At 44.7% G+C, this 27,519-nt stretch overlaps 2 protein-coding genes across 5 annotated transcripts in view; one reads left to right on the top strand and one right to left on the bottom strand.

The window, feature by feature from the left end:
• Window positions 1–16,474, bottom strand: part of INKA2 (inka box actin regulator 2) — a 32,994-nt gene extending 16,520 nt beyond the window's left edge. Inside the window, exon 1 of the mRNA XM_054529517.2 lies at window positions 16,292–16,474. The gene's annotated coding sequence lies outside the window, so the exon portion shown is untranslated. The remainder of the gene's footprint in view (window positions 1–16,291) is intronic.
• Window positions 195–27,519, top strand: DDX20 (DEAD-box helicase 20). Of its 4 annotated transcripts, none has more exons than XM_009246324.3 (14): window positions 195–577; window positions 4,899–5,053; window positions 6,612–7,198; window positions 16,469–16,817; window positions 17,240–17,334; window positions 19,963–20,131; window positions 20,722–20,836; window positions 20,954–21,096; window positions 21,235–21,373; window positions 21,473–21,531; window positions 22,502–22,584; window positions 22,924–23,029; window positions 23,149–23,250; window positions 25,997–27,519. In XM_009246324.3, exons 3-14 carry the CDS (start codon window positions 7,160–7,162, stop codon window positions 27,157–27,159), a joined length of 2,562 nt encoding a protein of 853 aa, XP_009244599.1. In that variant the 5' UTR covers window positions 195–577; window positions 4,899–5,053; window positions 6,612–7,159; the 3' UTR covers window positions 27,160–27,519. The 4 variants fall into 4 exon arrangements, with proteins under 4 accessions (XP_009244599.1, XP_024105682.1, XP_024105685.1 ...); XM_024249914.2 differs by having other exon boundaries at window positions 6,612–7,470; XM_024249917.3 differs by having other exon boundaries at window positions 203–596; window positions 6,612–7,470.

Below are 27,519 nucleotides of genomic sequence, written 5' to 3'. Positions count from 1 at the left end.
GGCCGGGGGGCCGAGCTGGGCGGCCGAGGCGGACCCTACCGCAGTGTTTGCACAGGACCCGGGCGCAGCCACTGGGGCTGGCGGGGACACACCTGGTCCCGGCCAACGCGGCGGAGGGCATCGTGACTCCAGGCCGTACCGCGGCCCCCAACGAAGCACGTGACCCTCGTGTGGTCATAAGGGGAGGGCACAGTTTTACGGGGAGGGACTGGGTAGCGGTCTCAGTAACAGGCAGAGTGCCATAGTGTCAGTCCCTTTTCCCAAACTCCGATCAGGAAGGAAACACCCCCACCCACTCCGCTCCCATCCCCAGAAGTCCCTCAGAAGCTCTTTTCTCCCCGAAGAGGACCCTGGGAAGGTGGCTGCCGCTTCACTCCTAGAGTGAAATCCTCGCAGCCCTGCCCTCGCGGGCGGAGCAGAGACGCCGCCGCTTGGCCGGTTCTCGCCTGTCACACAAAGCCGCCGAGGGTCGGCTGCGCCCCTGGCAAGGCCGTAGGGCTGGGGATACTGAGTATGACAGGCGAGGTCCCTGTTCTCAAGAACTTACGTGGGTGAGAAGGGGAGACGAGACAAACAGGTAAACACACACACACACGGTAAGCACGGTAATTTCAGACAATGATTTTTATGAAAACATGAAACGGGGTAAGGGGGTGGGGCTGCTTTCCCTGGGGCCTTCAGTGGGGTTGTCAGGGAACAAGCCTTTCTCTCCCCAGGGCTCGGCATCAGTCAACCTAGCTGACGCTCTCGCCTTTGGCGAAGCGCTCTAAGGCCGGGATGCTCCGATGTTATTCAAAAGGAGCCGTGCGAGCGCCAGCCAGGCCCTGGAGGATGGAGTTGCGGCCAATAGGCTCGATAGGCCGATGGGCTTCGCAGACCGGTGCGGGGTTCTCCTCCCAGCACAGCCCTGGACGCCGGGCTCCGCGCCCGCCAGCGCTGTTCCCTCCCAGGGCGGAGACGCCGCGCCCGGCCGGGCCAGCCGGGGACGGTGGCGGAGAGCACGGAGAGTAATTAGGCAATTAGCAACGTGTTGTTAAAAGGTAATTAACGGGGAAAAGTTTGCCCCAGGCAGGATTTGAGGTCTCTGAGTGGGACAACTGTAAGAACACCAGAGAAGGCACGAACGGTGCCGGCGCCGCGATCGGTCAGTCCGTGGCAGCCAAAAGTGCCAGATATGCTAAGTATTGAAAGATGCGCGGGTGCCGCGCGCCTGTAATCCCAGCACTTTGAGAGGCCGAGGCGGGTGGATCACTTGAGTTCAGGAGTTCGAGACCAGCCTGACCAACATGGAGAAACTCCGTCTCCACTAAAAATACAAAATTAGCTGGGCGTGGTGGCGTATGCCTGTAATCCCAGCTACTCGGGAGGCTGAGGCAGGAGAATCGCTTGAAAGCGTGAGGCGGAGGTTGCAGTGAGCCGAGATCGGGCCATTGCACTCTAGCCTGGGAACAAGAGAGCAACTCCGTCTAAAAAAAAAAAAAAAAAAAAAAAAGACGGGGGAGAGGAGGAGGAGAGAGATAGATACAGAGAGACACAGAGACATAGCGCGGGGAGGGAGGAGGGACAGAGATGGAGGGGAAGAGAGGCAGGGTGAGAGAGAGAAACAGAGAGAATTAATCTTTAGAAGAGTTTGCAGAGTCCAGTTGAATGGCCTCCACTTAACAACCCCAGGTCCTCAATTATACAACAGCCCTTGCCCACACCTTTCAGCCTAGCCCCAAGTGTCCCTTTGGGCTAAGCTGGGGCAGCTGTAGCCAATGGATAGATAAAAGAAAAAAGAGGCACAATATGGGCTGAACTTGGTCGGCGACCACTGGCCAAGCCCAGGCAACTCTGGTCTTACCAGTCTAAGCAGCATTGGCCCTCCTGCCTTTTCTGCAGCTGTGGGCAGAAATTCTCCAAGAGATCCCTTTCTATGGGACCCACCAGATGTTCAGAGTGAGAGCTGCCCACAAGGACACAGCTGTGGTTTCCAGTCCAGCTGAGTTCTATAGTTGAATACTATGGGACTGGGATAGAAAGGACCCAGCATTGACATATAGTCCACAGAGGGGGCCTTCAATGGGGAGAAACACCACAAAAGGGTTCCCCAACTTGAAGGGCCTTGCTTTGCTCCATCTCCAGTCTCCAGCACGGTAGTCAGATGTAAGAAACTCTGAGTAAACGTTTGTGGATCTGTGGCTGAAATAGTGTTGTTGTTTTGTTTTTGTTTTTGTTTTTGTTTTTGTTTTTTGAGACAGCCTCACTCCCAGGCTGGAGTGCAGAGGTGTGATCTTGGCTCACTGCAACCTCTGCCTCCCAGGTTCAAGCGATTTTCGTGCCTCAGCCTCCTGAGTAGCTGGGATTACAGGCGCGTGCCACCACGCCTGGCTAATTTTTGTATTTTTAGTAGAGACGGGGTTTCACCATGTTGGCCAGGCTGGTCTCAAACTCCTGAACTCAGGTGATCCGCCCGCCTTGGCCTCCCAAAGTGCTGGGATTACAGACATGAGCCACTGTGCCCAGCCTGGTGAAATAGTCTTTAGGGTCAAGCTTAAGCCCCAGTTTTCTCCATCTCTGAGACTTCATGGGCTGGAATCCACTTGGAAGTTGGGAGGCTAAGGCTGAAAATCCAAAAGAAGTGGGCTGATCTCTTGGCAAGAACCTAGGACTCGGTGGTTAGGTCTTCTGTGCTGTTGACAACAGAGTATGACCTTGCACAAATGCTTTCCTTTTACTGGGCGTCAGTTTCCCCTGCTTATGGGTTTAAACCTTTGTGAGTCTAACACTTTATACTCCTTACAAAACTCTCTTCTGGGCTGGGTGCAGTGACTTATGCCTGTAATCCCAGGACTTTGGGAGGCCGAGGTGGGCAGATCACGAGGTCAGGAGTTTGAGACCAGCCTGGCTAATATGGTGAAACCCCGTCTCTACTAAAAATACACAAATTAGCCTGGTGTGGTGGCGGGCATCTGTAATCCCAGCTACTCAGGAGGCTGAGGCAGGAGAATCGCCTGAACCCGGGAGGTGGAGGTTTCAGTGAGCTGAAATCACGCCACTGCACTCTAGCCTGGGCAACAAAGTGAGACTCTGTCTTAAAAAAAACAACTCTCTTCTGAAAACTAACTGTGAAGTAGTCAGGAGCAGGGGAATGTTTACCCCATCTTACAGATGAAGAATGTATTGTTAGCAAAGCCAGCTCACATTCCATCCATTTTCAGGTAGAGAGAGATAGCAAGAAAACAAACTGATAATCATAATACCAGTGCAGAGCTCAAAAGAGAAGTTTTAGACAAGTCTGAGGTGGTATCACTGTGTGGTTCCCATAAGACTTTGGAGGTCTAACTCTGAAGTCCTTTCACGGTGCTAGGCCATTGCAACTTACCTATTCCCTTGCTTCTGAGAAGGCCAACGTTATCCCAGGAGTGTGTGTGTGTTGGGGGGGGGGGGGGTCTCTCTCTTGCCTTGTTTCTGAAGAGGTAACTCTCATCTGGGCAGAGCAGGCAGGTGGCAAAAGTAGGAAAAATAGCTGCCTTCTGCATTTTCTTTTTAAAAAAGGATTTAAGTGATAGAGAATAAAGCCTGTTGCCATGGTTATATAAACATGGATAAATATTTCTGGGCTGAGGATGGGGGCTGGGGGATGTGATTCATTTTTGCTGAAGAGGAATCAGATGGCTCAGCCTCCTCCCTTCCACCCACCCCCCTCCGAAACTCAGCCTGGAGGAAGGATGAGGTTATCTCATTCGAAAATAAATAATAAAGAAATAAAAGGTCTTGAGATTGGTTGTGAACTTACCTTCTTAACGCTGTTCAGAGCTGGGGTGGAACCCTCAGAAGGCATGTAGCCATTTGCCCTCCAGTGGTTGGTACTTTACCTGACAGAGAGGGTGCAGCTCCTGGAAACTGTATGCAGTGCTGTCAACTCTTGAGACTTGACTGCCTAACCTAGCCAGGGAGGGTGGCCCCCTTTGTCCCACTGCCAGAGCCTGAAGGGTGGCCCCCTTTGTCTCACTGCCAGAGCCTGAAGCTCCTGGCACCTATCAATGTGCTCAAATGAAGAGGCAGAACCAGTTGTGTCCCAAGGGAGCTCAGATCCTGCATTAAATAATGGAAACACCGCCATTCTCCTGGCTCCAGATCCTATGGCACCCACCTGGAGGTCCCTATCCACCAGGTCCTAGCCAGCTCTGGAAGACATACCCAAGTGAGGCAGTGTCCAGCTTCTCATCTCTACTGGCAACAGGAGAGCTGGACAGCACATCCTGCTGCAAGGAGAAAGATATGTGGTCACATACCAGTCTGGAAACCTCATCATAACATCACCCTCCCAAGGGCAGGGGCCCTATCCCCAGTGCCCTCATTCCTTGCCCCCGACTGTGGCTGCCAACAACTATTATCCCAATCCCATCACCCACCACATGCTGCCTGATCATCAACAGGAAAGGCTGACCCTAGAGATAAACACATGCTGTTGGAATGTGTTCAGATATCACTGCGGAACTGTTTCTCTCTAGGGAGAGGACCTTGCCTGACAGGCTGGCCCAGAGGTGCTGAGCAGAGACTGTGTACGTGTCTGTGTGGGAACACATTGGGATGGTAGGGGAGGAACTGGACTGAGGCCCAGCTATTCTTGAAAGAATCCAACTCCTAGCTTTCATGACATCTTCCTTTGTCCACCTTAGACAGAGGACTGGGCTCCTCTGACCCTTATAATTCCAATACCAGGAGGGACAGCTGAGAGGATGAAGTGGCCTGTGTGTTGGGGAACCCTCTCAGTTCCAAAAGAAATAATCACTTCGGGTTTTAATTAAAAATAAAAAAACCCTTTGGACTGGGTGGAGGAATCAAAGACTGTAGTCATAAAAAGCTCCATGAACTTTGGGTGTCTTCAAACAAAGGTTGTCATTCTCTTACAGATGGAGCAACTCAACCCAAAAAGGTTGGTCTGTATGGTGACGGAATGTGGTCTCCCAGTTTTCAGCATAGCACTCATTCAGCTATTCTACTCTTCAGAAAGCAGGAGGGATGTGCCCTAAAGTGGATTATTGAAATGATGAAAGCCACTGAGGAAGTGAGTTCTGATGTTCCACATCCACAGAATTGCCATCACTCCTTTTTTTTTTTTTTTTTTTTTTTTTGAGACAGAGTCCTGCTCTGTCGCCCAGGCTGGAGTAAGTGGCATGATCTCGGCTCACTGCAACCTCCGCTTCCTGGGTTCAAGCAATTATCCTGCCTCAGCCTCCTGAGTAGCTGACTACAGGTGTGTGCGGACTACAGGTGTGCGGACTACAGGTGTGTGCCACCACGCCCAGCTAATTTTTGTATTTTTAGTAGAGACGGGGTTTCACCATATTGGCCAGACTGGTCTCAAACTCCTGACCTTGTGATCTGCCCGCCTCGTACTTTTACCCATAGTGCTAACTTAGACCACCACTCTCACAACCTTTATTTCTTTATAAAGTCACTGGGCTTCAAGATCAGGCTATCAGTTATAGAGTTGCTGAAACTTTTTAGAGAGGGACTGAAGGAAGGTGATGGAAGAAGAAATGGCAATATGGTATTCTGAGTAAACTTCATGTATGAATGGCTCCCAGGCTATCTCATCTGAACAGTTTTCAAGTGCAAAATTAGATTTGTTCAAATAATGAACAGGTAGTCTGTGGGCTGATACTCACTTCTATATGGAATAATTTGGAGCTATGAGCTTGGTGCTTATGGTGCCTAAGCAAAGATCTCATTGCTACTTGGGAAGCAAGTATTTCCATTTCGCAAACATTTACTGGAAAGGCAAGCAAATATTTTTATATATATATATATATATATATATACACACACACACATAAATATACAGATATATATATATATATATTTTTTTCTTTTTTTTTTGACACAGGGTCTCACTCTGTCAACCAGGTGGAGTGCAGTGGTGTGATCATGGCTCACTGCACCCTTGAGCTCCCTTGGCTCAGGTGATCCTCCCACCTAAGCTGCCAAAGCAGCTGGGACTACAGGCACATGCCACCATGCCCAGTAAATTTTTTTTTTTTTTTTTTTGTAGAGACAGGGTTTCGCCATGTTGCCCAGGTTGGTCTTGAACTCCTGAGCTCAAGCAATCTGCTCACCTCAGCCTCCCAAAGTGCTGGGATTACAGGCGTGAGCCACCATGTTGGGCCAGGAAAAGCAAATATTTTTGAACTACGAAGAACACGTGAAGAATGCCAGGGCACAGCTAAGGGAAATATGGTATTTGTGCAAACTAATGCTGGTGGATGCAATCTGTACCAGGAAAGAAAATGGCTCATACCCAGGACTCTCCTGGGATGTTCTGTAACATCTGATACTCCAGAGGCCCAGTGCTGGCTGCCCTGTAACCTTACCATGGCCTGGAACTCAGAGCAAAGGCTCATTTTATCACATACCACTTGGCCATCTCCACTAGCTAGCTGTAAGCAAGGACCAGTGGTTGGCAGCTTGCCAGGGAGAGGACATATTAGCAAGAGGGAAAGAAAAGCCACCTCCTCCTCCTGAGACCATGGGGTGAGGAGAAAAAGAGGTCACATTTCAGGTTTGGCTGTCTGCATATTTGCTTCCACCAGGCTGGCTCTTAAGTCTCTTCTGTTGTTTTTCAGGAGCCAGAGAATTCTCATAGCTGTGATTAGACATCAACCTGGGGCATGCTAAACATTTCAGCCTGGACACCCTGAGAAGAGCCAGTGCTATTGGTGACAGCTGCTTCTGTGAGGGCTTTTGCTTGGCCAGAGAGGCAGGACCTTCTCCCTGGCATTTTGAGGAGTGGTGCCGGGTGGGCAGTGACTGCACTAGCAACAGTCTATACCAAGAGAAGGCTGCAAATTCCCAGAGAAGAAAGGCAGCGAGGCCAAGAAACGCTGCCGCCGCTTAACAAGTGAAGACGCATACTGGAGAATAGGAACTGAACATGCGAAGGAGTTTGGGCTTTACTGCCTTCTCTCCTAGCATTGGACAGATCTTCTGTGCTGTGATTATTCTCCATGAATCATCATCCATAGAAAGTGACTGAGGCAATAGAGAGTGAATAATGAATCCCTCAAATAGTCTTTTGTGTTTCTGCCTGGAGGGTTTTGGAAATAACTTGCATCTTAATCTTTCCGACTTAGAATCATAGAATTTGGGAGCTGAAAAGGACCTTCATCAGGGCATGTGGCCTCACAGAAAGACTGGAAGAAAAGATTTGTGGGTATGAGCCTCTGGTTCATCACTAAAAATAGCCCTAGTCTAACATATATTGGAGGCTTTCCTTGTGTCAGGTACTCATTTATTCTTCCCAAACCTTGGGAGGTAGGTGCTGCTATTCCTCCGTTCTGCAGAGGAGGAAGAGAGATGAGGAGACAGTAGATCACCAGAGGGCACCGTGAGGGGTGTGCTGGAAACATCATGTGGAACAGGCTCTGGTTCCAGAATCCACATCCTCTCGGTCATTCCACTCCCTCATCAAGTGGCTTTGGACAAGTAATTTAACTTCTTTGGATCTCAGTTTTCTCCTCCATGATCTCTAAAGTTTTAAAATTACTAACAGTCTGCATCTGCCACCCAAGCATGTGATTTTACAAGTCAGAAAAGTGTAGCGCAGAAATGTTAAGTGACTTGCCCTAGGTCACCCAGGTTGCTAAGGGCAGAATCAGCACAGAAACCCAGGCCCAGTGACCACTGCCCCCAGGCAAGACCTCCTTCCCTTCCACGGCACTTTGGCAGGTGTTCTAGGGGAATCCAACTCCTTGCCTTAGAGGAGACCTGTTCAATGATATCAGATAGACTGGAGATGTTACGTTTTGGTGTGGCCAATCATAACACCAGGATGAGCTTAGGAGGCTGGCGATATTTGTCTGTCTAAGCACCTCCAACCTATCTATCTGTCTGCTGTTTGTCTATCTTTCTCAGGTTATGCATAGTGATCAAACCCCGCCTGGTAACTGTAGGGAAAGAGCATGACTGGTGTGTTACATCTACGCACGCCCCCTGGTGGTATTTCCAGTTGTTTGTCCTCTTCATGCAAATGTTGCCACCTTGTGCCAGCTCTCTCACTCAGCTTCCTTCATGACAACAGTGGTTGCAATTCTGCTCCTCTCTCTGCCTTCCCCTGTCCTTGGCTCCCCATGTCCAGAATCTGATCATTTACTGGTGTGCACCCTGGGATGTGATGTGTGCTTTGGGAGGAGACAGGGCCCAACAGTATCTCAGCTGTGCTCTGGTAATCAGTGTGCACCACATTACAAGCATCCTCATCCCAGTATCCTCCCTATTGAAAAAGAGATGGGAAAGGGGTGGATGTGTCAATAAACACAACATTGAAGGCATCTGAAATAGAACAAGGACATCCTGGGTGAGGCATTATTCACAATGTGCATCCATATATGTGTGTGAGAGTGTGTGTGTGTGTGTGTGTGTGTGTGGTTCAGACAGTCTGAAATGAGCTCTCACCCACTGGTGAGTGGAAAATTAGCTTTGGCAGGTGAAGAACTGGGTGACAGGTGAGGAAGCCAGCAGGGTATCAGTGTTATCCTTCTACTATTGCTGTTTCTGGTGTTGCTAACAATATCTCTCCCACCTCTCCCTGTTCCGTGAAATGTAATTAGGTAGAGTAGAAATGACTTGGAAGGGCTTGGGCATGTGGGAGAGTAATATGAAGATGTTACAATGGCCTTGTGACCTTGTAAGTGAGCCATGTGCTTGCAGGTGGGCTGCGCTAGGCCAGTTGGGAATTAGCATTTTCCTGATGGCCCATGAAGCAAGCTGTGTGGTTTACATTTCTAGTGGGTGGAAGAAAAGATGGCACTCCAGGGACTAAGTCCTAGGAAATTCTGCCGTCTGGCATAATGTTGGAGGCAGTGTGTGCCAGGACCGGGAGGGCAGGAAATCTGGGTTCTTGGGCTGGCTCTAGATTGGCCCTGTAATCTCTAATACCTCAGTTTCTCTAACTGTAAAGTGGGACAGATAATCCCACTGCTACCTTCTTCTGAAGGTAAAGTATGCAAAGGCCCTTTGAAATGTCGAGAGCACAGCTCTATATGTGAGGCTTGCCTGCCAAAGGCATTTGCCAGGCCTACTGGGAGGCAGCAGTTTGCTTCTGTGTCAGTTTCTAGTCTGTGCTCAGACAGGTACTTAAGCATCTCACATCCATAAATCTCACCTCCTATCTATAGTCAGCAAATAAGAAAAAGGGCAGGCTGATGCTCTGCTTCTGTCTGATCTTCTTACCAATCCTACCCTCGCCTCCCCTCCCCCTGACCTGATGCGATGATCTTGCTGCTCTCTCTCATCTGCTCTGGGCCTGTCAGTTTAATTTAACAAGGTTCTGAGAGAGCTTTGATTTAATCAAACCAGTTGCTGTATCCATCCTGCTCAGAGGTCCCTCATTGTCACCACCGAGGCTCAGATTAGACAGTGACAATTACTTCTTCTTTTCTAGCTATTGCCTCCCCCCTCCCTTTCACTCCCTGGAGGGAACAAGGAGGCAGACCAATCTCTTGGGACCTAAGAATAGATGCGGGAGGATCAAAGGAGGGAAACAGGCTCTGGCCTGAGAAAGCCCCTCTCCATGCCTTACATGGCCTTGTTTAAGGCTGAGCAACAGCCCAAAGGGTGGAGGGAATAGAAAATGTGAGCAAAGCTGCCTTGCAAAGGCTCTGAGGACAGAGCTGTGCCATCACTGATGGCCCCACAGAGATAAAACCAGTCTCCCTTATTGCCAGGAAACTGGGGTGGAGGGTGGGTAGAGAAGTAAGATAGCTGCATGCTCTATGTACTCCAGACCATGAGCATTTATTTCCAGGTTCTCGGCCTGGATTCTGGGGTCTCCGGAGCTGGGAGACAACCACAACAACAGGAAGGCAAGGCCCCATCCATCTGAGCTTCTGTGGCTCTGTTCTTGGTGTGGAAGCTGCAGTGACAAGAGGAGATGCTACCTGAGCCAGGAGTTCAGGGGCGGCTGCGTGGGTGTGAGGTAACTATGCTGTGTGTGTTGGGGTGTGTGTGTGTGTGTGTGTGTGTGTTGGGGTATGTGTTGGGGTGTGTGTGTGTGTGTGTGTGTGTGTGTGTGCGTGCTAGGGAGCCAAGGCAGGGGAGTCTCTGGTGCAGAGAGTTCAGAATTCCAGAACAAATCTCTTTTGTTGTCATTTAACCCTTTCATTTCCCTCTCTTTTCAGGAAGTGGGTGCTCAGCACCTCTTGTTCTCCTAAGCAGCTCAGAGAAGAGACAAAGTCCTCTTGAAGGGGAGCCCTTACTTAGGGTGATAGAAATTCTTTTTCTTTTTGCTCCTTTGTGCCACATTCTTCCATCGGTCAGTGGGCAACTGACAGGTGTACCCCTCCCTGAGCCCCATTCAGAGTCCCCCTCCCTGCCATTTGTCTCTCACCCAGATATCCAGCAGACACCACCATCCACAGGAGCTGAATATGATTAGCAGAAACCCTTCCTGACAGCTCCAAAGAGGATCCCTCAAATGCATATTCTATTGAGTGCATCTCATTGCTGCTGACAGCCGCTTTATCAATTAAATTCCACATTCCCAGTCTTCAGAGATGCCATGAACCTCCCTACCTAATAAATCATAGGCCCCCAGTTATTGTTAAATGTCCCATCAGTCTCTAATAAACTCCCTGCCAAAAGGGGCAGGTTATTTATTATGCTGCCTGGACAAGAATAAATTGGGCCCCTTTCTCAAAAGGAGAAGAGCAAACATGCCACCTTCCTCCCTAAAGACTGAGGCAGTGGTGTTAAATGGGACAATTAATCAACGTGGGCCTTGCGCAGAGAGGAATCTGGTCTGAAGCCTGAGGGAGGATCACCTGGGGTTCTCTTCCAAAAGTCAGTCAGGCAATCCCCATGGTGGGGGGTGGCTGTGCAGTGGGCATGGGCTCAGGCTTTTGCTACTTCTCCCTCTTTCCTAATTCCTGAGGCTAGTCACCCCATAAGCCATGAGACACATGTAAAAATGGGTATTTTCCATGTTGGGAGGTAGCCAGCTAGGATTGAGCAGGGTCATGAAATAATACATTCTATCCAGAAGGGCAGAAGTTGTTTCTTGATAAACTTGATACAACATAAGTTTATAGATGGTGCCAGTTCACTGAACGGATGGCTCAAGAATATAACAATGAAAGTACTCGTGGCTAGGCAAAGCAACTAGGAAGCATAAGTTAGTTGTGCTTTGCTGGATAAGCAGCATGTATATAGGGGTGGCACTGGCACTTGGAAAGCTGTGTACCAACACCTAAAGTCCTAGGAACTGCTAGGTCTAAGAAACAGTGTGTGTTGTGGGCCTTTCCATTACTTGCCTCATATTAGATCCCAAACCTAGGTGATGCTCCAAAGTCTGCAAGTTAAGATCCAAACTGCTCGGCTTTGCCATTACCCAAGCCCCAAGTTACATTTCCAACTGTATTTCTCTTTACTGCTAAATAACACTACCCCCCTTTGGAAGAGCATAATGGATGAGGTGCTCCTTAATATAGGGCCAGTATATCTCTGCATCCTCATGTCCGGGTCATTTCTGCCATACCTGCCTCCGCTCACAGTAAAAGACTTAACTTCCCTAAACAACTATGGCTTTCATGCTTCCACGCCTCTACACAAACTGTTCTCTGTGCCTAGAATATCTTTCTGAGACTTGTCTGCCTGGTGAGCTCTCTTTCCACTCCCACTGCCTGATGAATGCCTTATTCAGGATAAGCTCAGGGTATCAGCCCCCACTGCTTCACAGGACTTGAGCTTTGTCTCCTGGTGCTGCTGTCTTGGCAGAAGTGCTGGACTCCAGGAATTAGGTAAACAATGATCTTGTATGTGCAGTTGTTCTCTCATACTTCCATATATACTTGAAGCAACTTTGATTTGGGGTGTGGAGGAGAAGGACACAGAGAAGAAAGCTACTGCTCTTTGAATACCAAAAGCTGTTTTCCTCAATTTCTCAGAAGTTCTCACTCTCTCCCACATGACAGCCACACTTTGAACAACTAAGGCCCTGAAAAAATGTCAGTACTGCATATGATTTTACACCAGCTTGTGCTACTTGCATATTTCATGCTTGATCATTTCCCCAGCTGGGCTGTCAACTCTTTTAGGACAGAGGATAGAAAGAGCCTAGACTTTGCTGTCAAATAGACCTGAGTTCTAATCCCAATTATGAGCTCTGTGACTTTGAGCAGATTACTAATCCTCTTCTGAGGAGTTACTTGAGGGCGGCATCTCCTTCGGCATCTGACATGTAGAAGGCTTTTAGGATAAAATCCAGACACCAACCTGGCCTACACTTCACTCTCCTGCCTCATCAAAGCTTACTGTCCCATTTGCATTCTAAGCTCTTTTAGAATGTGCTATGGTGGTCCTCACCTCCAGACCTCCGTTTTCCCCTCCTCTGTCACAAGGCCAACTTTGATTCATTTTTCAGACTTACTGTAGCTCTCACTAATGCTAGGAAGATGTGGCAGAGACTGTTAGTTGCCTCCAATGTCCTTCCCCCTTTCCTCTATAGTAATGGACCTCCTCTCAAATCAGTGTATAGCTGGGCACATGATTGTCCAGAAAAATGACATTTCCCAGATTTTTTTTTTTTTTTTTTTTGCAAGAAGGCATAACTTTATGGCTAAGTTCTTTCCAAGAAATGCCAGATAGTGTGGTAGCTTTTGAGAACATTTCTTAAAAGGACTGCTGGCATGATGACCATTACCATTTCTACTTTCTATTTTGAGTCTGCCTCCTTCCTGCTGGCTGCAATGCAAACATGATGACTGGAACTACAGCAACTGTCTGGGGACCAAGGCAGAAGCCTGAGTGATTGGGATCTTTGTGGACCAGGGCTGTTTATCAGTCCTGCTTCCAGAATTCTCTACAAGGGCAAAATGAACTTCTATCTTGGGGAGGTAAACTCCCATTTTGGGGTCTTACTTTCAATCAAACCTAATCTTGATGGCTAAGTCTTTCTTGGCTCCCCACATCTGGTTACCTCCTTGACTTCAGTAGCACCCTGCACTTTATACAGCAAATGAGGCCACCTGTTTGTGTGCATCTGTCTCCCCGAGTGCAGAGGCTCTGTTTACTTTGTTCCATTTTTATATCTCTAGCACTTGGCTGGTTTATAGTAGGTGTTCAGAAAATTTTTGTTGAATGATTAGAGATGTTTTGTAGATTGAATGCAAATAATATTGCCTACCTTGTGTTGCTTTGAGGGTCAAATGAGAAAAAGTGGCTTTAAAATCTTACGTTTTGTTCCCTTCTTTCCACATTCCCCCACCGATCCTCACACCCAGGGTGGGCCACCTTATACTATGCCTTCCTTTATACTGTTTTCTTTTTCTTTTTTTTTTTTTTTTCTTTTGAGACGGAGTCTCGCTCTGTTGCCCAGGCTAGAGTGCAGTGGCATGAACTCGGCTCACTGCAAGCTCCGCCTCCCGGGTTCACACCATTCTCCTGCCTCAGCCTACCGAGTAGCTGGGACTACAGGTGCCCACCACCACGCCCGGCTAATTTTTTGTATTTTTTTTCTAGTAGAGACGGGGTTTCACCATGTTAGCCAGGATGGTCTTGATCTCCTGACCTTGTGATCCGCCCACCTCAGCCTCCCAAAGTGCTGGGATCACAGGCGTGAGCCACCGCGCCCGGCCTGTTTTCTTTTCCTCTGGGTTCAGAAGCCTCCAGTGCAAAATGATTGGCCGAGATCATTTGAATCTTAACACCCATTCTGAGTCTAAGCGTCACTCTCACCTCTTCAGTTTATAGGAATCTCTCCCTCCTCTAGCTCCCTGGAAAGGCTCTCCAGGTAGATGGAACAGCAAATACAAAGGTACTGAGGTGTTACAAGCCATGGAGAATTAAGCATCTGGGCTAGTTTGGTCTGGTTGGAGGAGGCAGATGGGCTGCTCTGCCAGAGAAGAGACAGGGATCCCACTGTTATTTATCCTGGGGGAGGCTGGGAGACAGACACAATCTAGCCCATTTCTGTATGTGTTATGCTCACACCTTACCTAGTTATTAAATGATTTCTTGCTTTTGTGCAAGAGATCTTTATAGCACTAAAAATTATGGTCAACAACACTGTTATAACTTTTGACTAGTGAGAAAAAAAATTTGTGTCATTCACCATGGTTCCCAATAACATTACTGCAATATTTGTGTTTGTAAAACATCATAAACAACAAATGCAGTAACAATGCCTATAAAACTATAAATGTTTTCTGGAAATGTAGTCTTTTTGCTTTTCATGGGATAATCCTGTGGTTCTTCAGCAGTGATTGGTGTGAGTTCTACAGAACCGCTGCTACGTGCATGGAGACCCAGAAGAGATTTTTGAGCAAGAAGGTGTCAGCCATTCAATGTTTATTGGGTCCACCAGGTGCTTGGTGCTGGCCTGGAGGGCCTAGGATGACAAAATTACTGTCCTTGAGAAGCTCACAGTTTATTTAATGTGAGGCATATACAAGTAACCAAGCAAATACAACATAAGAGCCAGACTGGAATTATTTATAGTGTGATGTGGGACCCTGGGGTGGGGAATAAAAAAGGGTGTCAAAAGGAGCAGGATCTGGAGCTGGACCCAAACAGCCTAAGATATCCACTAAAGAAAGATCACTCCAGCACCTGTGGGGTACACGGCTGGGATAGAGAAGAAACTCCGGCCAGAGAAACCATTCAGGAGGTTTTTGCAAGTTAGGATGATAAAGGGATCTAAAATATAGGGCAGATGCTATGGAGACTGAAGAAGAATGGATGAAATATTTGGAGGCAAAATTACTTGTGCTTGGTAAATTGTTAGAAAGCGGCGAAGGAGTCAAGAGTAATTCCCAGGTTTGTGGTCTCGGGATTAGGCAGATAAAAGAGGTGAGGGCACTAAGAGGAAGGCTGGGACCTTTAGTGCCATCTCCTCCATCAGTCTCCATTCCTTCAAACGGATAGTTGACATTTTCTCAATGTTTTGTAAATTTCCAGGCAAAATAAACCTTCAGGACCACCTTCCAATGGGATTACCATGTCAAAGCCCCTCCTATATCATATGGAATCTAGACCATCACTGTGTGTGTGTCAAGGGTATAGGGACAATGGCCAGCATTATAATCTATGGACAAAGTTGGGCTTGGTTGCAGAATATATTTAAGTTTGGTATTCTTTGTATTTTTTAAAATTTGTTTACTTTTTAAGAATCTGAGACAGGGTCTCTGCATGTTGCCCAGGCTGGCAACTCCTGGCCTCAAGCGATCCTCCTGCCTCAGCCTCCCAAGAAGCTGGGATCACAGGTGCGAGCCACCCCACACAACTAAATTTGGAATTATGAATATGGTTGAGGTCCAGAAATATTTAAATTTGGCATGATGACTAAGAGTTTGTTATAGGAGCTCAATCATTTGATAAATATTGAACATCTCCTATGTGTCAGATTGTTTTTCCCGCTAGGGATGCAGAGGAGAACAAGACAGAATAGGTCTCTGTCCTCATAGAATGTGGGAGACAGGCAGTAAACATATAATTTCAGGTAGGTATAAGTATCATAAAGAAAAAATAATGCAAAACAAAAGAAGAGAGTGCTGGGAAAGGCCAGGGAGCAGAAAGGATGACAGAGCTGTCTTAGGGTGTTCAAGACCTCTTTGAAAAGGAAGAGCTCTTTGAAAAGGTGATATCTGAGCAGAAGACCACAGCAAGGAAAAGTGGCAGAGACTGCTAGCTGCCTACGCATGAAATGATGGGGGGAAGGAGCAATACAGAAGGCATGTAACACTTGAGAGTCTATTAGGCATCCCAGTGGAGGTGCTGCGGAGGCGGATGCATGGAGGCAGATGCATGGAGGCAGATGGATGGACACGTCTAGAGTTTAAAGGGAGATCTGAGGCGGAGATATGAACTTGGGAGCTGTTAGTCCAGTTCCAGGTTCCAATTCAACGTACTTTTATCAGAGCTCACTGTGCGCCAGGGACTTGCTAGGAGATAAATGGGGTTGCACAGCAGACGGACACACCAGCCAATGTGGTAAACCCTTGGGTCCGGCTACGTTCTGGGCGCACTCTGCCAGCACAGAGGAGCAGCGAGTCAGGGTGCGGAGCGGGTAGCGTTGGGGAAAAGGTGGCCGCGGAGCGAGACAGGCCAGCGGAACGGAAAACGGAAGCACGGGACGGAAAACGGAAGCACGGGACGGGGGCGTGACGCACCGGGCGCATCACAAAGAACCGCCAGAGGGCGGTGGCGCCGGGGGCACGGCTGGACGGCTCCGCCCAGAACGGGGCCGAGAGGCGGGGCGGTGCCCCCACCGCAGGCCCGCGGCGCCCTCTGCAGGCCACAGGCAGCGACTCACCCAGTTGCCTCATCTTTCTTCTCCTCCCTCTTGCTGCTTTCCTCAGGCCACATTTTTTGTGTGTCTGGGCAATCTCTCAGCCTCCGACTCCCGTCCCTTTCTTCCACTTCCAGGCCGAGCGTGTTAGTGTCTTCGCGGGAAAACTGCCAATAAAGTTTTTCTTCTTCTCGCTCCCAGGATCCCCGCCTCCCCTTAAGCACCGCGAGATCTGACGGCACGGCTACCATGGCGGCGGCGTTTGAAGCCCCGGGAGCCTTAGCGGCAGTGGCGACTGGTATGCCGGCTGAGCATGTGACCGTGCAGGTCCCGGCCCCAGAGCCAACACCCGGGCCTATGAGGAGCCTGCGGACCGCTCAGGATCTCAGCAGCCCGCGGACCCGCACGAGGGATGTGCTGTTGGCGGAGCCTGCTGACTTCGAGTCACTGCTGCTTTCGCGGCCGGTGCTGGAGGGGCTGCGGGCGGCCGGCTTCGAGAGGCCCTCGCCGGTGCAGCTCAAGGCCATCCCGCTGGGGCGCTGCGGGCTCGGTGAGAGCGGGGGCCCGGGATAGGTCGGGGGGTGGGGCGGGAGAAGGGAGACCCGAGGGGCGGCGGCGGCCAGGCCCGCGCCGCAGCTCGGGAAGAGCCCTCGGTCGGCCCCCTGAGCAGGGCCCGGCCTGGGGCTAGGCGCTACGCTCAGTTAACTTATTTGTAAAACTAAGGTGCACTGTTGAACTTGAAGATAGTTAAGACCTGTTTTTAAGCACTAACAAATGGTTCTAAGTTTGAGAAGATAAACGGTAAACGTTCAGGGACTAGGCGTGTTCTCATACGTTTTTGAGAATCAACTAAAAATGAAGGTGCCAACTAGGGGAATCTCAGGAGACCCTTCTAGTTCTCTGATTCCATGTTAGCCCCTAAGTTGCTTCAGTGAGTACTGGCTAGTGATAATTGTTTCTTTTCCTTCGCAGATTTAATTGTTCAAGCTAAATCTGGCACCGGGAAAACCTGTGTGTTCTCCACCATAGCTTTGGACTCTCTTGTTCTTGAAAACTTAAGTACCCAGGTGAGTTAGCTGAGAGGACCAGAGGAGGATGTGTTATGTGGACTTTACCACAGGTCAGATGAAATACCAGTAGCTCCTCAGACCTGGAAGTGAATTTGATGAATGATTAAGTGGTGGTGGTGGTGAAATTTGGAATTTTCTGTGCATACCTGATTTAAATAGAATAAAGCTACCATATGTGTCAATTTTGTCACTACTTGGTAATACAGATTCTTAGGGATTCTTCTTAGATTAATGTGAGACTTAACATTTGACTTGATTCATGATAATGTAGTGCTCTGGCTATTGTTGGTAACTGAAGGGTTTGTTTTTTTTTTTTTTTTGAGACGATGTCGCTCTGTCACCTAGGCTGGAGTGCAGTGGCGGATCATTGCTCACTGCAACCTTGAACTTCTGGGCTCCAGTGATCCTCCCACCCATCTTCCTAAGTAGTTGGGACTACAGGTGTGTGCCACCACACCTGGCTTTTTGTGTTTTTTGTAGAGATGGGGTCTCTTCAGTGTTGCACAGACCAGCCTCGAACTCCTGGGTTTAAGCAATCCTCCCACCTTTGCCTCCCAAAGTACTGGGGTTACAGGCATGAGCCACCACACCCTGTATGCAGGTGGTTCTTAAAGCTCTGTAAATGTATCATATTGATCTCCCATCTTCCAGGTTGTCTTAGAGTGTTTCTAAGATTGCCTTACCCAAATTAGCAGGAAATTTTGAGTTTGGGGATCATTTCTTCAACAAAGATTTGTTGAGTCCATATTACGTATAAACAGTATGCCAGGCATTGGGGATTCAAAGATGAATTAGATGTGATTCTCATAGCCTTACTTTGTAGTTTAGTTGTAATGGCAGACTGTATTTCAGGTTCTTAGGCATTGGTATATCTGATGATGAATCTTCAACAGTGGTTTTTAACCCAGATATCCATGTTCATCACCTGGGAAGCTTTTTGAGTCCATCTTATATCTACCAAATCCTAGGTGATGTTGCACATTGGAAATCCTCCTACTTCCCCAGAACCTGAGTTAGTCTAATCGTAGACTAAGATGTATTTGAGATTTTGGCTTCTGACAATTTGGCAGCAGGTAAAATGCTGAAATCCTGGAAAAGTTTCATCAATTCATTTTTTTTTGAGACCAAGTCTCACTCTGTTGCCCAGGCTGGAGTGCAGTGGCACAATCATGGCTCACTGCAACCTCTGCCTCCCAGGTTCAAGTGATTCTCCTGCCTCAGCCTCCCAAGTAGCTGGGATTACAAGTGTGCACACCACACGCCTGGCTAATTTTTTTGTATTTTTAGTAGAGACGGTGTTTCGCCATGTCGGCCAGGCTGGTCTCATTACCTCAGGTAGTCCTCCCGCCTCAGCCTCCCAACATGCTGGGATCACAAGTGTGAGCCACCATGCCCGGCAAATTCATATTTTTAATTTCAGATCTTTGGATTATGAAAGTTACATTATTCTGTGTGTGTGTATCAAAGTAATACATATTCATTTTTAGGAATAGGGAAAATTCAGAAAAATTAGGACGTACCAGGAAACAAAATCTGTAATCTCACTACCTAGAGAGAAACTGCTATTAACAGTTTTGGCATATTTTCTCCTAGTCCTTTTTTTTTTTTTAATCAATTTTTTCTTCTTAAGAGCACAAAGTTTTGTTTTCACCTCCTTCAGTAGTTACATTGCAAAGTTTTTACCATGACTCTCAAGGTCTTTTGTGATCTAGCCCCTGGAGCTAGATCTCTGACCTCCTTTACTTTCCCCTGAATTCTGTCATGTGGGCCTTCTTTTTCTTCTTCAAATACACCAAGAACACTGCCATCTTATGGCCTTTCCATTTGCTGTTTCCTCTTGGTGAAAACGCTTCCCCAGGGGTCATATAGCCAGTTCTACTCTATGCCGTACACGTAGGTCTCAAGTGTTGCCTCCTTTGAGGAGGTTTCATGATCACCTCATTTAAAATGACTCCTTTTTTCCTTGTTTGTTTTTTTATGATACTTTTTATTATCTGTCATTACTTATTTTTGTTTATTGTATATGTTCTTATCCAAGAATGAAAATACCATGAGGGCAAAGACTTTGTACTGTTAACTGTTGATTCCCCAGCAACTAGTATGTTGCCTAGCACAGAGTAGGTTCTTACTTAATATTTGTTGAATGAATGAATGAATGAATGGAATACAGTCAGTCCTCCCTATCTTCAGGTTTTGTATCAGCTGATTCAGCCAACTGTGGATCAAAATACTCGGGGGCGGGGTGGAGGAACAATAAAAAATAATACAACAATCAAAAGATATAAACAAAAATACGGTGTAACCATTTACATAGCATTTAAATTGTATTAGGTATTATAAGTAATCTAGAGATGGTTTAAAATATGTGGGAGGATGTACATAGGTAATATACAGATATATGCAATTTTATATAACAGACTTGAGCATCTGCCAGTTTTGGTATCTGTGGGCTTCCTGGAACCAATCCCCTGTGGATACCAAGGGATAACTGTACCTTACCTTATCAATAAAAACTCATTTGAAATGGTCACTTAAATGAAATATAGTGTGTCATGTAATGAATATACCAGTCCCCTATGTATTTATTCCTCTGACTCTGAGGTGTAATTTATGGTTTTTTTTTAGATTTTGATCTTGGCCCCTACAAGAGAAATTGCTGTACAGATACATTCTGTTATTACAGCCATTGGAATAAAAATGGAAGGCTTAGAGTGTCATGTTTTTATTGGAGGGACCCCATTGTCACAAGACAAAACCAGACTTAAAAAGTGTCATATTGCTGTTGGATCTCCTGGTAAGATAACAATGCCTGTTGGTAACCAGAGCTTTTAAGGAACTACACACTTTTAATATAACAATAAAGATATATGGGAGTCTTTGATAACTGTGATAATTATTTTGATTAGAAATGAAGAGCATTAGACCAGTGAGATTTAGGTACATGACTGGTTTACCAGTGGAATTTATGAAATCTCCATTCCTAAGTATGTTTGAGAAGACATGGGATAGGCTTTTGAGAAGAGGAGAAATGCAGTGACTTTCAGGAGGCCCTTCTAAGCCATGGATTGGGATTATTCTTTGGCTTCTCTATTATATTTGGTTGTGAATCACTCAGAATCAGAATCTTGCATTCAGTGCTTTAGGTCTTTTGATAGAAGTGGTGTTTATTTACTGGTGATGAAACGTGAGGGGAAAACAATGAGTTTAGTCAAGATCAGAGCTCCAGATTTCTAATTTGTGGTTTAGTGTGTACATGCATAATGAGAATTGAATCAGGAAATTCAGAAGAACAACCTGTAAGTAATAAGTAGAGTAACAATATTGGCTGAGATTTACACAAATTTGGTACATCATAAATATTTCAATTTTTTTTTTTTAAATTAGGCAGAATTAAGCAACTCATAGAACTTGACTACTTGAACCCAGGCAGTATACGCCTCTTTATTCTTGATGAAGCAGATAAGCTTTTAGAAGAAGGCAGCTTCCAGGAGCAAATAAAGTAAGAAAAATAACTAACTTGACTATTAAAACAGTGTTCCAAAGTATCTATCTTTAGCTTTTCCGAGTGGTGATTATTGTCTGAATAATTTACATGGTATCTGTTTTTATTTTGCAGTTGGATTTATTCTTCCTTGCCTGCCAGTAAACAGATGCTGGCAGTGTCAGCTACTTATCCCGAATTTTTGGCTAATGCTTTGACAAAGTACATGAGAGATCCCACTTTTGTAAGACTGAATTCCAGTGATCCAAGTCTCATAGGTATGTACAGCTTTTAGGTACTTATATTATTGGTTTATTTGTGATATTCTGGAGCTTTCCTTTGCCTAGTTTTGTCTTGCTGTTTCATGGTTACCATTAGCATATATGTTTGTTTTAACTGATAGCTCTTCTTTGTAGGTTTGAAGCAGTATTACAGAGTTGTCAATTCGTACCCTTTGGCACATAAGGTTTTTGAGGAAAAGACTCAGCATTTACAGGAACTGTTCAGCAGAATTCCATTTAATCAAGCTTTAGTCTTTTCTAATTTGCACAGCAGGTAATGTAACTTAAAAGGTCATCTGGGGAACTTGTGAAATAAAAGGATAGTCATGGGGCAATTTTGTAAATTTGTAACCATTTATGTTATATTTCATAGAGCACAACATTTGGCTGATATCCTTTCTTCTAAAGGCTTTCCTGCTGAGTGCATTTCAGGTAAGTTCATCTCTTACTTTAATCTTTATTTAGTATACTGACTGAAGCCTCCAAAATCAGGAGGAAGAAATACCACTTTATGAGTTGTCTTGAGAGTGTGAAATTATCTTGTATCTTTTAGAGTAAAGGAATTTTCAGGCTTAGTTTTCATTGGAATTTGATATGTCAATATCATTCTATTTTTAAGGAGTAACTTGGTATATAGTAAAAAGTTAGAAAACTAGTGTTCAGAGAAACGTAATTTTATTACAATCTCTCTTATAGCCACATATAACTTAATTCTATAAAACCAAGTTTGTCTGTGTTGTGTTAAGATAAAAATATTTTTTCTTTAGAATTTTTTTTTTTTAATGTTAATATGCTGGAGATTGCTAACTGAATTAATTGACTGTTTTATGGTTTTGTGGAAGGAAAAGTGATTGAGTTCTTGCTGCAAAGTTAAATGATTACTGCTGGCATAATAATGAAAGAGTCGAAGGATTTTTTGATCAGTGAGATCCTTTTTAGAGTTTTGTTTGATGTCAGCTTAGTTTTTAACCTGTTGGCATGAGCTTGTTTAGTTATGGTATATCATGAGATGCTGGGGAGACTATTTTCTAATGAACCAATATTTTAACTATAGATCACACTTTGACACCAAATTATAAACAGCTGATTAAAGCATTTTTATTTTCCTAAGAATTGCTAGTTATACTTCATATGTAACTTTGCAAATAGAATGTTATATATTTAGGCATGGCCTGATCACTGTTTAAGATTGATTTTTGAATTTCAAGTTGATTGCCTAAACCATAGTTTAAAAGATTTTAACTTTGGATCTTAACCTAGATTTGCACAGAAGGACAGAATTAACTGTGGTTGGTGTATTAGAAGTGTTAAGACTGGGTCTTATGCTTTTTACTTTTGTGGATTTGATAAATATGTATTAGCTTAGTTGTTTTTATGTGACTTTCTTTTGGGGTCCTTTTAGGCAATATGAATCAGAATCAGCGTCTTGATGCTATGGCTAAACTGAAGCAGTTTCATTGCAGAGTCCTCATTTCCACAGATTTGGTAAATTTCCTATTCAGTTTGGGTGACTAATCCATCTTGACATATGTTCTATTATCAGATGTACAGATTTCATATATTATTTTATGTAGGTGTATCTAACAAGAATACCAGAAGATAATTATCTTTCCAGTGCTGAGGAAAATACTTTCTTAAAAATGTCTTTAATATGTTTATCTTTGTCCTTGAAATTAGTCATTAGGAATGAATTTCCTTTTCCTCTGCTCCTCAGTATTCTGTTCTTAATTTGGCTCTTGGCTATACTGGAAGAATATAATATGCATTGGTAGCCATGCTGTACAATTAATGCAAACAAATAATTGCTATCTTCTTCAATTCAAGACTTCTCGTGGGATTGATGCTGAGAAGGTGAATCTGGTTGTAAATCTGGATGTACCATTGGATTGGGAGACATACATGCATCGGATTGGGAGAGCTGGCCGTTTTGGTAAAAAAAAAAAAAGTTTGAGTGCTTTCTTTAAGGGGAGGGATCTATAATATGACAGGTGGGCTTTGAATATTATTTTTGTGAAAACGATTTACTACCTAACATTCTCTCTGCTTTAGGTACATTGGGGCTGACAGTGACCTACTGTTGCCGGGGAGAGGAAGAAAATATGATGATGAGAATTGCCCAGAAATGTAATATCAACCTTCTCCCTTTACCAGGTACATTTCATCTGTTTCATTATTTCAAAATAATTATAGTGATGATATGCATAATAAAAATAATAATAATAGCTAACAAGAGTGCTTATGATGTGCTGGGTACTGTTCCCAGTCCTGTATGTACGTTAACTCATTTACTTCTCACCACACTCCTATGAGGTGTGTGCAGTTGTTTTGTAGATGAGGATATTTAGACATAGAGAGGGTAAGTAAAGGTGTTACAGCTAGTAAGTAGCAGGGAGAGAAGTGCAAGCTAACCACTGGCACATGAAAAATGACAGCTGGCTAGGTGCAGTGGCTTACGCCTGTAATCCCAGCACTTTGGGAGGCCAGGACAGGTGAATCACCTGAGGTCAGGAGTTCAAGACGAGCCTGGTCAGTGTGGTGAAACCTCTTCTCTACTAAAAATACAAAAATTAGCTGGGCGTGGTGGCAGATGCCTGTAATCCCAACTACTCGGGAGGCTGAGGCAGGAGAATCGCTTGAACCCAGGAGGTGGAGGTTGTAGTGAGCCGAAATCAAGCCATTGCACTCCAACCTGGGCAACAAGAGTGAAACTCCGTCTCAAAAAAAAAAAAAAAAAAGAAAGAAAAATGAGAGCTATATTAGCTCTATTTTATTAGTTAGTGGCTTTGCAATTTGATTTGATTCTTTGATACAAGGGGGGATATTTTACCTCTTAAATTGCTGTGAAGGTAATTCTTGCCATATTCTCCTTTGTCACCATGTGGAAGGAACAGCATCTTTAATTTGAATTCTATTTTGAAAAATTGGAGTGAAATGTTTTCTTTTGATTTCAGTTCAGTCATTTGTTCTGCTTCTTTTTAAGTGCCCTCTTGGAAACAACGCATGTTTAAAACTAGTAATGATCTCTTAAAAACAAAAAATTCTAAAAAACCCTTCAGTGGAAATATGGCATTTTTGATGTGCATGTTATACAGAAAATGTGCACTATAAATAATGTATATTCATATATAGATGTATGTCTATATAGAAAAATACACATATAGGTCACGCCTGTAATGCCAGCACTTTGGGAAGCTGAGGCGGGTGGATCACGAGGTCAGGAGATCAAGACCATCCTGGCTAACACGGTGAAACCCCGTCTCTACTAAAAAAAAAATACAAAAAATTAGCCGGGCATGGTGGTGGGTGCCTGTAGTCCCAGCTACTTGGAAGGCTGAGGCCGGAGAATGGCATGAACCTGGGAGGCGGAGCTTGCAGTGAGCCGAGATCCGCCATTGCACTCCAGCCTGGGCGAAAGTGCGAGACTCAGTCTCAAAAAAAAAAAAGAAAAAAAAAAAAGAAAAATACACGTATAGTATATACATGACCTTGCAGAATATGGGATATGTAGCTATTGAATAAATATAATTGAGTATTTTACCGATTTTTTATTTAATTATTTTACAAAGCTAGATTAAGCACAGATCTGGGAGTTCTATGTATTCTAGTAGATCGGGTTAGTAATAACTCATTTTATGTTCTTTTACAAATCTCTGTAATTGCTGTAAGCTTAGAGTCCTGATTTGCAAAGTACTTTAGAGTAAATGGTCTTGAGGCTCTATGTCAGTTCTAAAACTGTCAGTTCTTTCTGTGTATAAGTCTATTTGTAGTCTGATGTGGGAAAAAAATTGAAAATTGGTAGAAGAGGGTTAAGACTTCTTGTTGGATTCAGTATCATAGCATCTAGTGATAAAAATTGCCTTTGGATACTGGAAAATGTTGGATCTTTATGTAATGTTAACAGGGCCCTGAAATCATGAGAAAATGATATTCATGCTGTTAGGTCTATATTGGACTGGGAACTTGTGTAACAACAGATGTTCGCATGAGTTTCCTGGGGTAGAACTAGGAGGGAAATTGGCCTGTATTATAGGACTAGGCAAGCAAGGGATATCAACTGAGTAGGAATGAGAGTTTTAATCATAGAACCTGTTCAGCCAAAGGATCAAGAGACTTCATTGAAGTATCCAGACCTGTGGGATTTATAGATAACATGGAGCATAAATAGCAACAACAGGCAAGATGTTTGTAAAGCAGGGGCTTGATATATCTTGTCTGCCTAAGACAAAAATTGATCACACTTTGAAAGGTCTGAGTGCAGGAAGCAAATTGTCACACCTGGATGGAATAGAAAATTTAGAGGGTTAAAGCTAGCAAATTTTTTAAAAATTAGAAATGTCATTTCTAATTTTCATAGTCACAGATCTTTTCATAGTCATCTAGTTTTTTTCCCCTATAGAGGTTTTCTCTCTATTGTTAAGGGCAGTGATTTCTCCCTGTTGGAATATTGGGTGACAGATTTAGTTGGGTGTACAGAGTTGCAGTTGTAATATTTCCTAGTCGATAAGCTTTGGGGAGCACAATCCATTTTCTAATATCTTGTTTTGCTGTCAAAGTATTGAGATAAAGGGGAGGGGCTGTGGAGAGGGAGGAGAGGAAAGATGGGAGAATTGCTGCAGGCTTGTACATTACTCCTAGAGTAAGCTCTTTTTCTAGTGAGGGTGAGGGGAGATAGTGCTTGTGAGTATGGGATGGGTCTTACATATTTCTTAGGCAGATTTCTTTATTACAGGATTGTTTCAGTCTTTAAAAATATTAATATATCTATTAAACATCTTAGTATATTTGCATATTCTGTTTCTTAAATGTATTTGATCATAGAAAACTTTATGAAATCATTCAGAAAACTGGTCTAGAGTAGCTTGAGAATTTTAATACATTTTTCTTCCTTTTTATGTAGATCCCATTCCTTCTGGTCTGATGGAAGAATGTGTGGATTGGGATGTGGAGGTTAAAGCTGCTGTGCATACATATGGCATAGCAAGTGTACCTAACCAACCCCTAAAAAAGCAAATTCAGAAAATAGAGAGAACCCTTCAAATTCAGAAAGCTCATGGTGATCACATGGCTTCCTCTAGAAATAATTCTGTATCTGGACTATCAGTCAAATCAAAAAATAATACCAAACAAAAGCTTCCTGTGAAAAGCCACTCAGAATGTGGAATCATAGAAAAAGCAGCGTCACCAAAAGAACTGGGCTGTGACAGGCAATCCGAAGAGCAAATGAAGAATTCTGTTCAGACTCCTGTTGAAAAGTCCACCAACAGTCAGCACCAGGTCAAAGAAGCTTTACCTGTGTCACTCCCCCAGATTCCTTGTCTGTCTTCCTTTAAAATCCATCAGCCATACACGTTGACTTTTGCTGAATTGGTAGAGGATTATGAACATTATATTAAAGAGGGGTTAGAGAAATCTGTGGAAATCATTAGGCACTACACAGGTCCTGGGGATCAGACTGTGAATCCTCAAAATGGTTTTGTGAGAAATAAAGTTACTGAACAGAGAGTCCCTGTATTGGCAAGTAGTAGCCAATCTGGAGACTCTGAGAGTGACAGTGATTCTTACAGCTCAAGAACCTCTTCCCAGAGCAAAGGAAATAAGTCATACTTGGAAGGCTCTTCTGATAATCAGCTGAAAGACTCTGAATCTACTCCTGTGGATGATCATATTTCTTTGGAACAACCACCAAATGGAATTGACACCCCCAATCCAGAGGAATATCAAGAATCACCTGGAATCCAGATCAAGACAAGACATAAAGAGGGGGCTAGCCAGAGAGCTAAGCAGAGCCGGAGAAACCTACCCAGGCGGTCTTCCTTCAGATTGCAGACTGAAGCCCAGGAAGATGATTGGTATGACTGTCATAGGGAAACACATCTGAGTTTTTCTGATACCTATCAGGATTATGAGGAGTACTGGAGAGCTTACTACAGGGCATGGCAAGAATATTATGCTGCCGCTTCTCATTCATATTATTGGAATGCTCAGAGACATCCAAGTTGGATGGCAGCTTATCACATGAATACCATTTATCTACAAGAAATGATGCATGGTAACCAGTGATTATAGGATATACCTGAGACCATCAGGAACTGTCAACAAATGATACCTTTGGATATCCATCCTTCTCGACTTATAGTACAGTGGTGTATAGTGGCATTTCTGATAAACTTGAAAAGACTTGAGGCTTTCCACCGGGACACATCCGTTTTTCAGATTGTTTTGATTTAGGCCAGGTATATTATCTTCATTTTTAAGAGTTTCTTTAAGAAACTTCATCATATTCTTGAAAGATAATTTTTGGGACATAGAGCTGAAAGTGTCAGGGTGCCATTTTCTATAAGATCTTCCCAAAAGAAACATTTAAAAAGATGACATATATACCACTGCTTACTTAATAAAAGCAATAGATTTGAGCAGTAA

Source organism: Pongo abelii, chromosome 1 (genome assembly GCF_028885655.2).
Source record: "Pongo abelii isolate AG06213 chromosome 1, NHGRI_mPonAbe1-v2.0_pri, whole genome shotgun sequence".
In the NCBI taxonomy this organism is placed as follows: domain Eukaryota; kingdom Metazoa; phylum Chordata; class Mammalia; order Primates; family Hominidae; genus Pongo; species Pongo abelii.
This window is presented reverse-complemented; position numbering and strand designations above follow the sequence as displayed.

Excerpts from the sequence above, each read along its gene's own strand:
- DDX20 (XM_024249914.2), top strand. The coding sequence starts at position 7,396 with ATGTGGAACAGGCTCTGGTTCCAGAATCCACATCCTCTCGGTCATTCC. Across the intron at positions 21,532-22,501 it reads TCCTGCTGAGTGCATTTCAG|GCAATATGAATCAGAATCAG; the intron begins GTAAGTTCATCT and ends GGGTCCTTTTAG. Across the intron at positions 22,585-22,923 it reads TCCTCATTTCCACAGATTTG|ACTTCTCGTGGGATTGATGC; the intron begins GTAAATTTCCTA and ends CTTCAATTCAAG.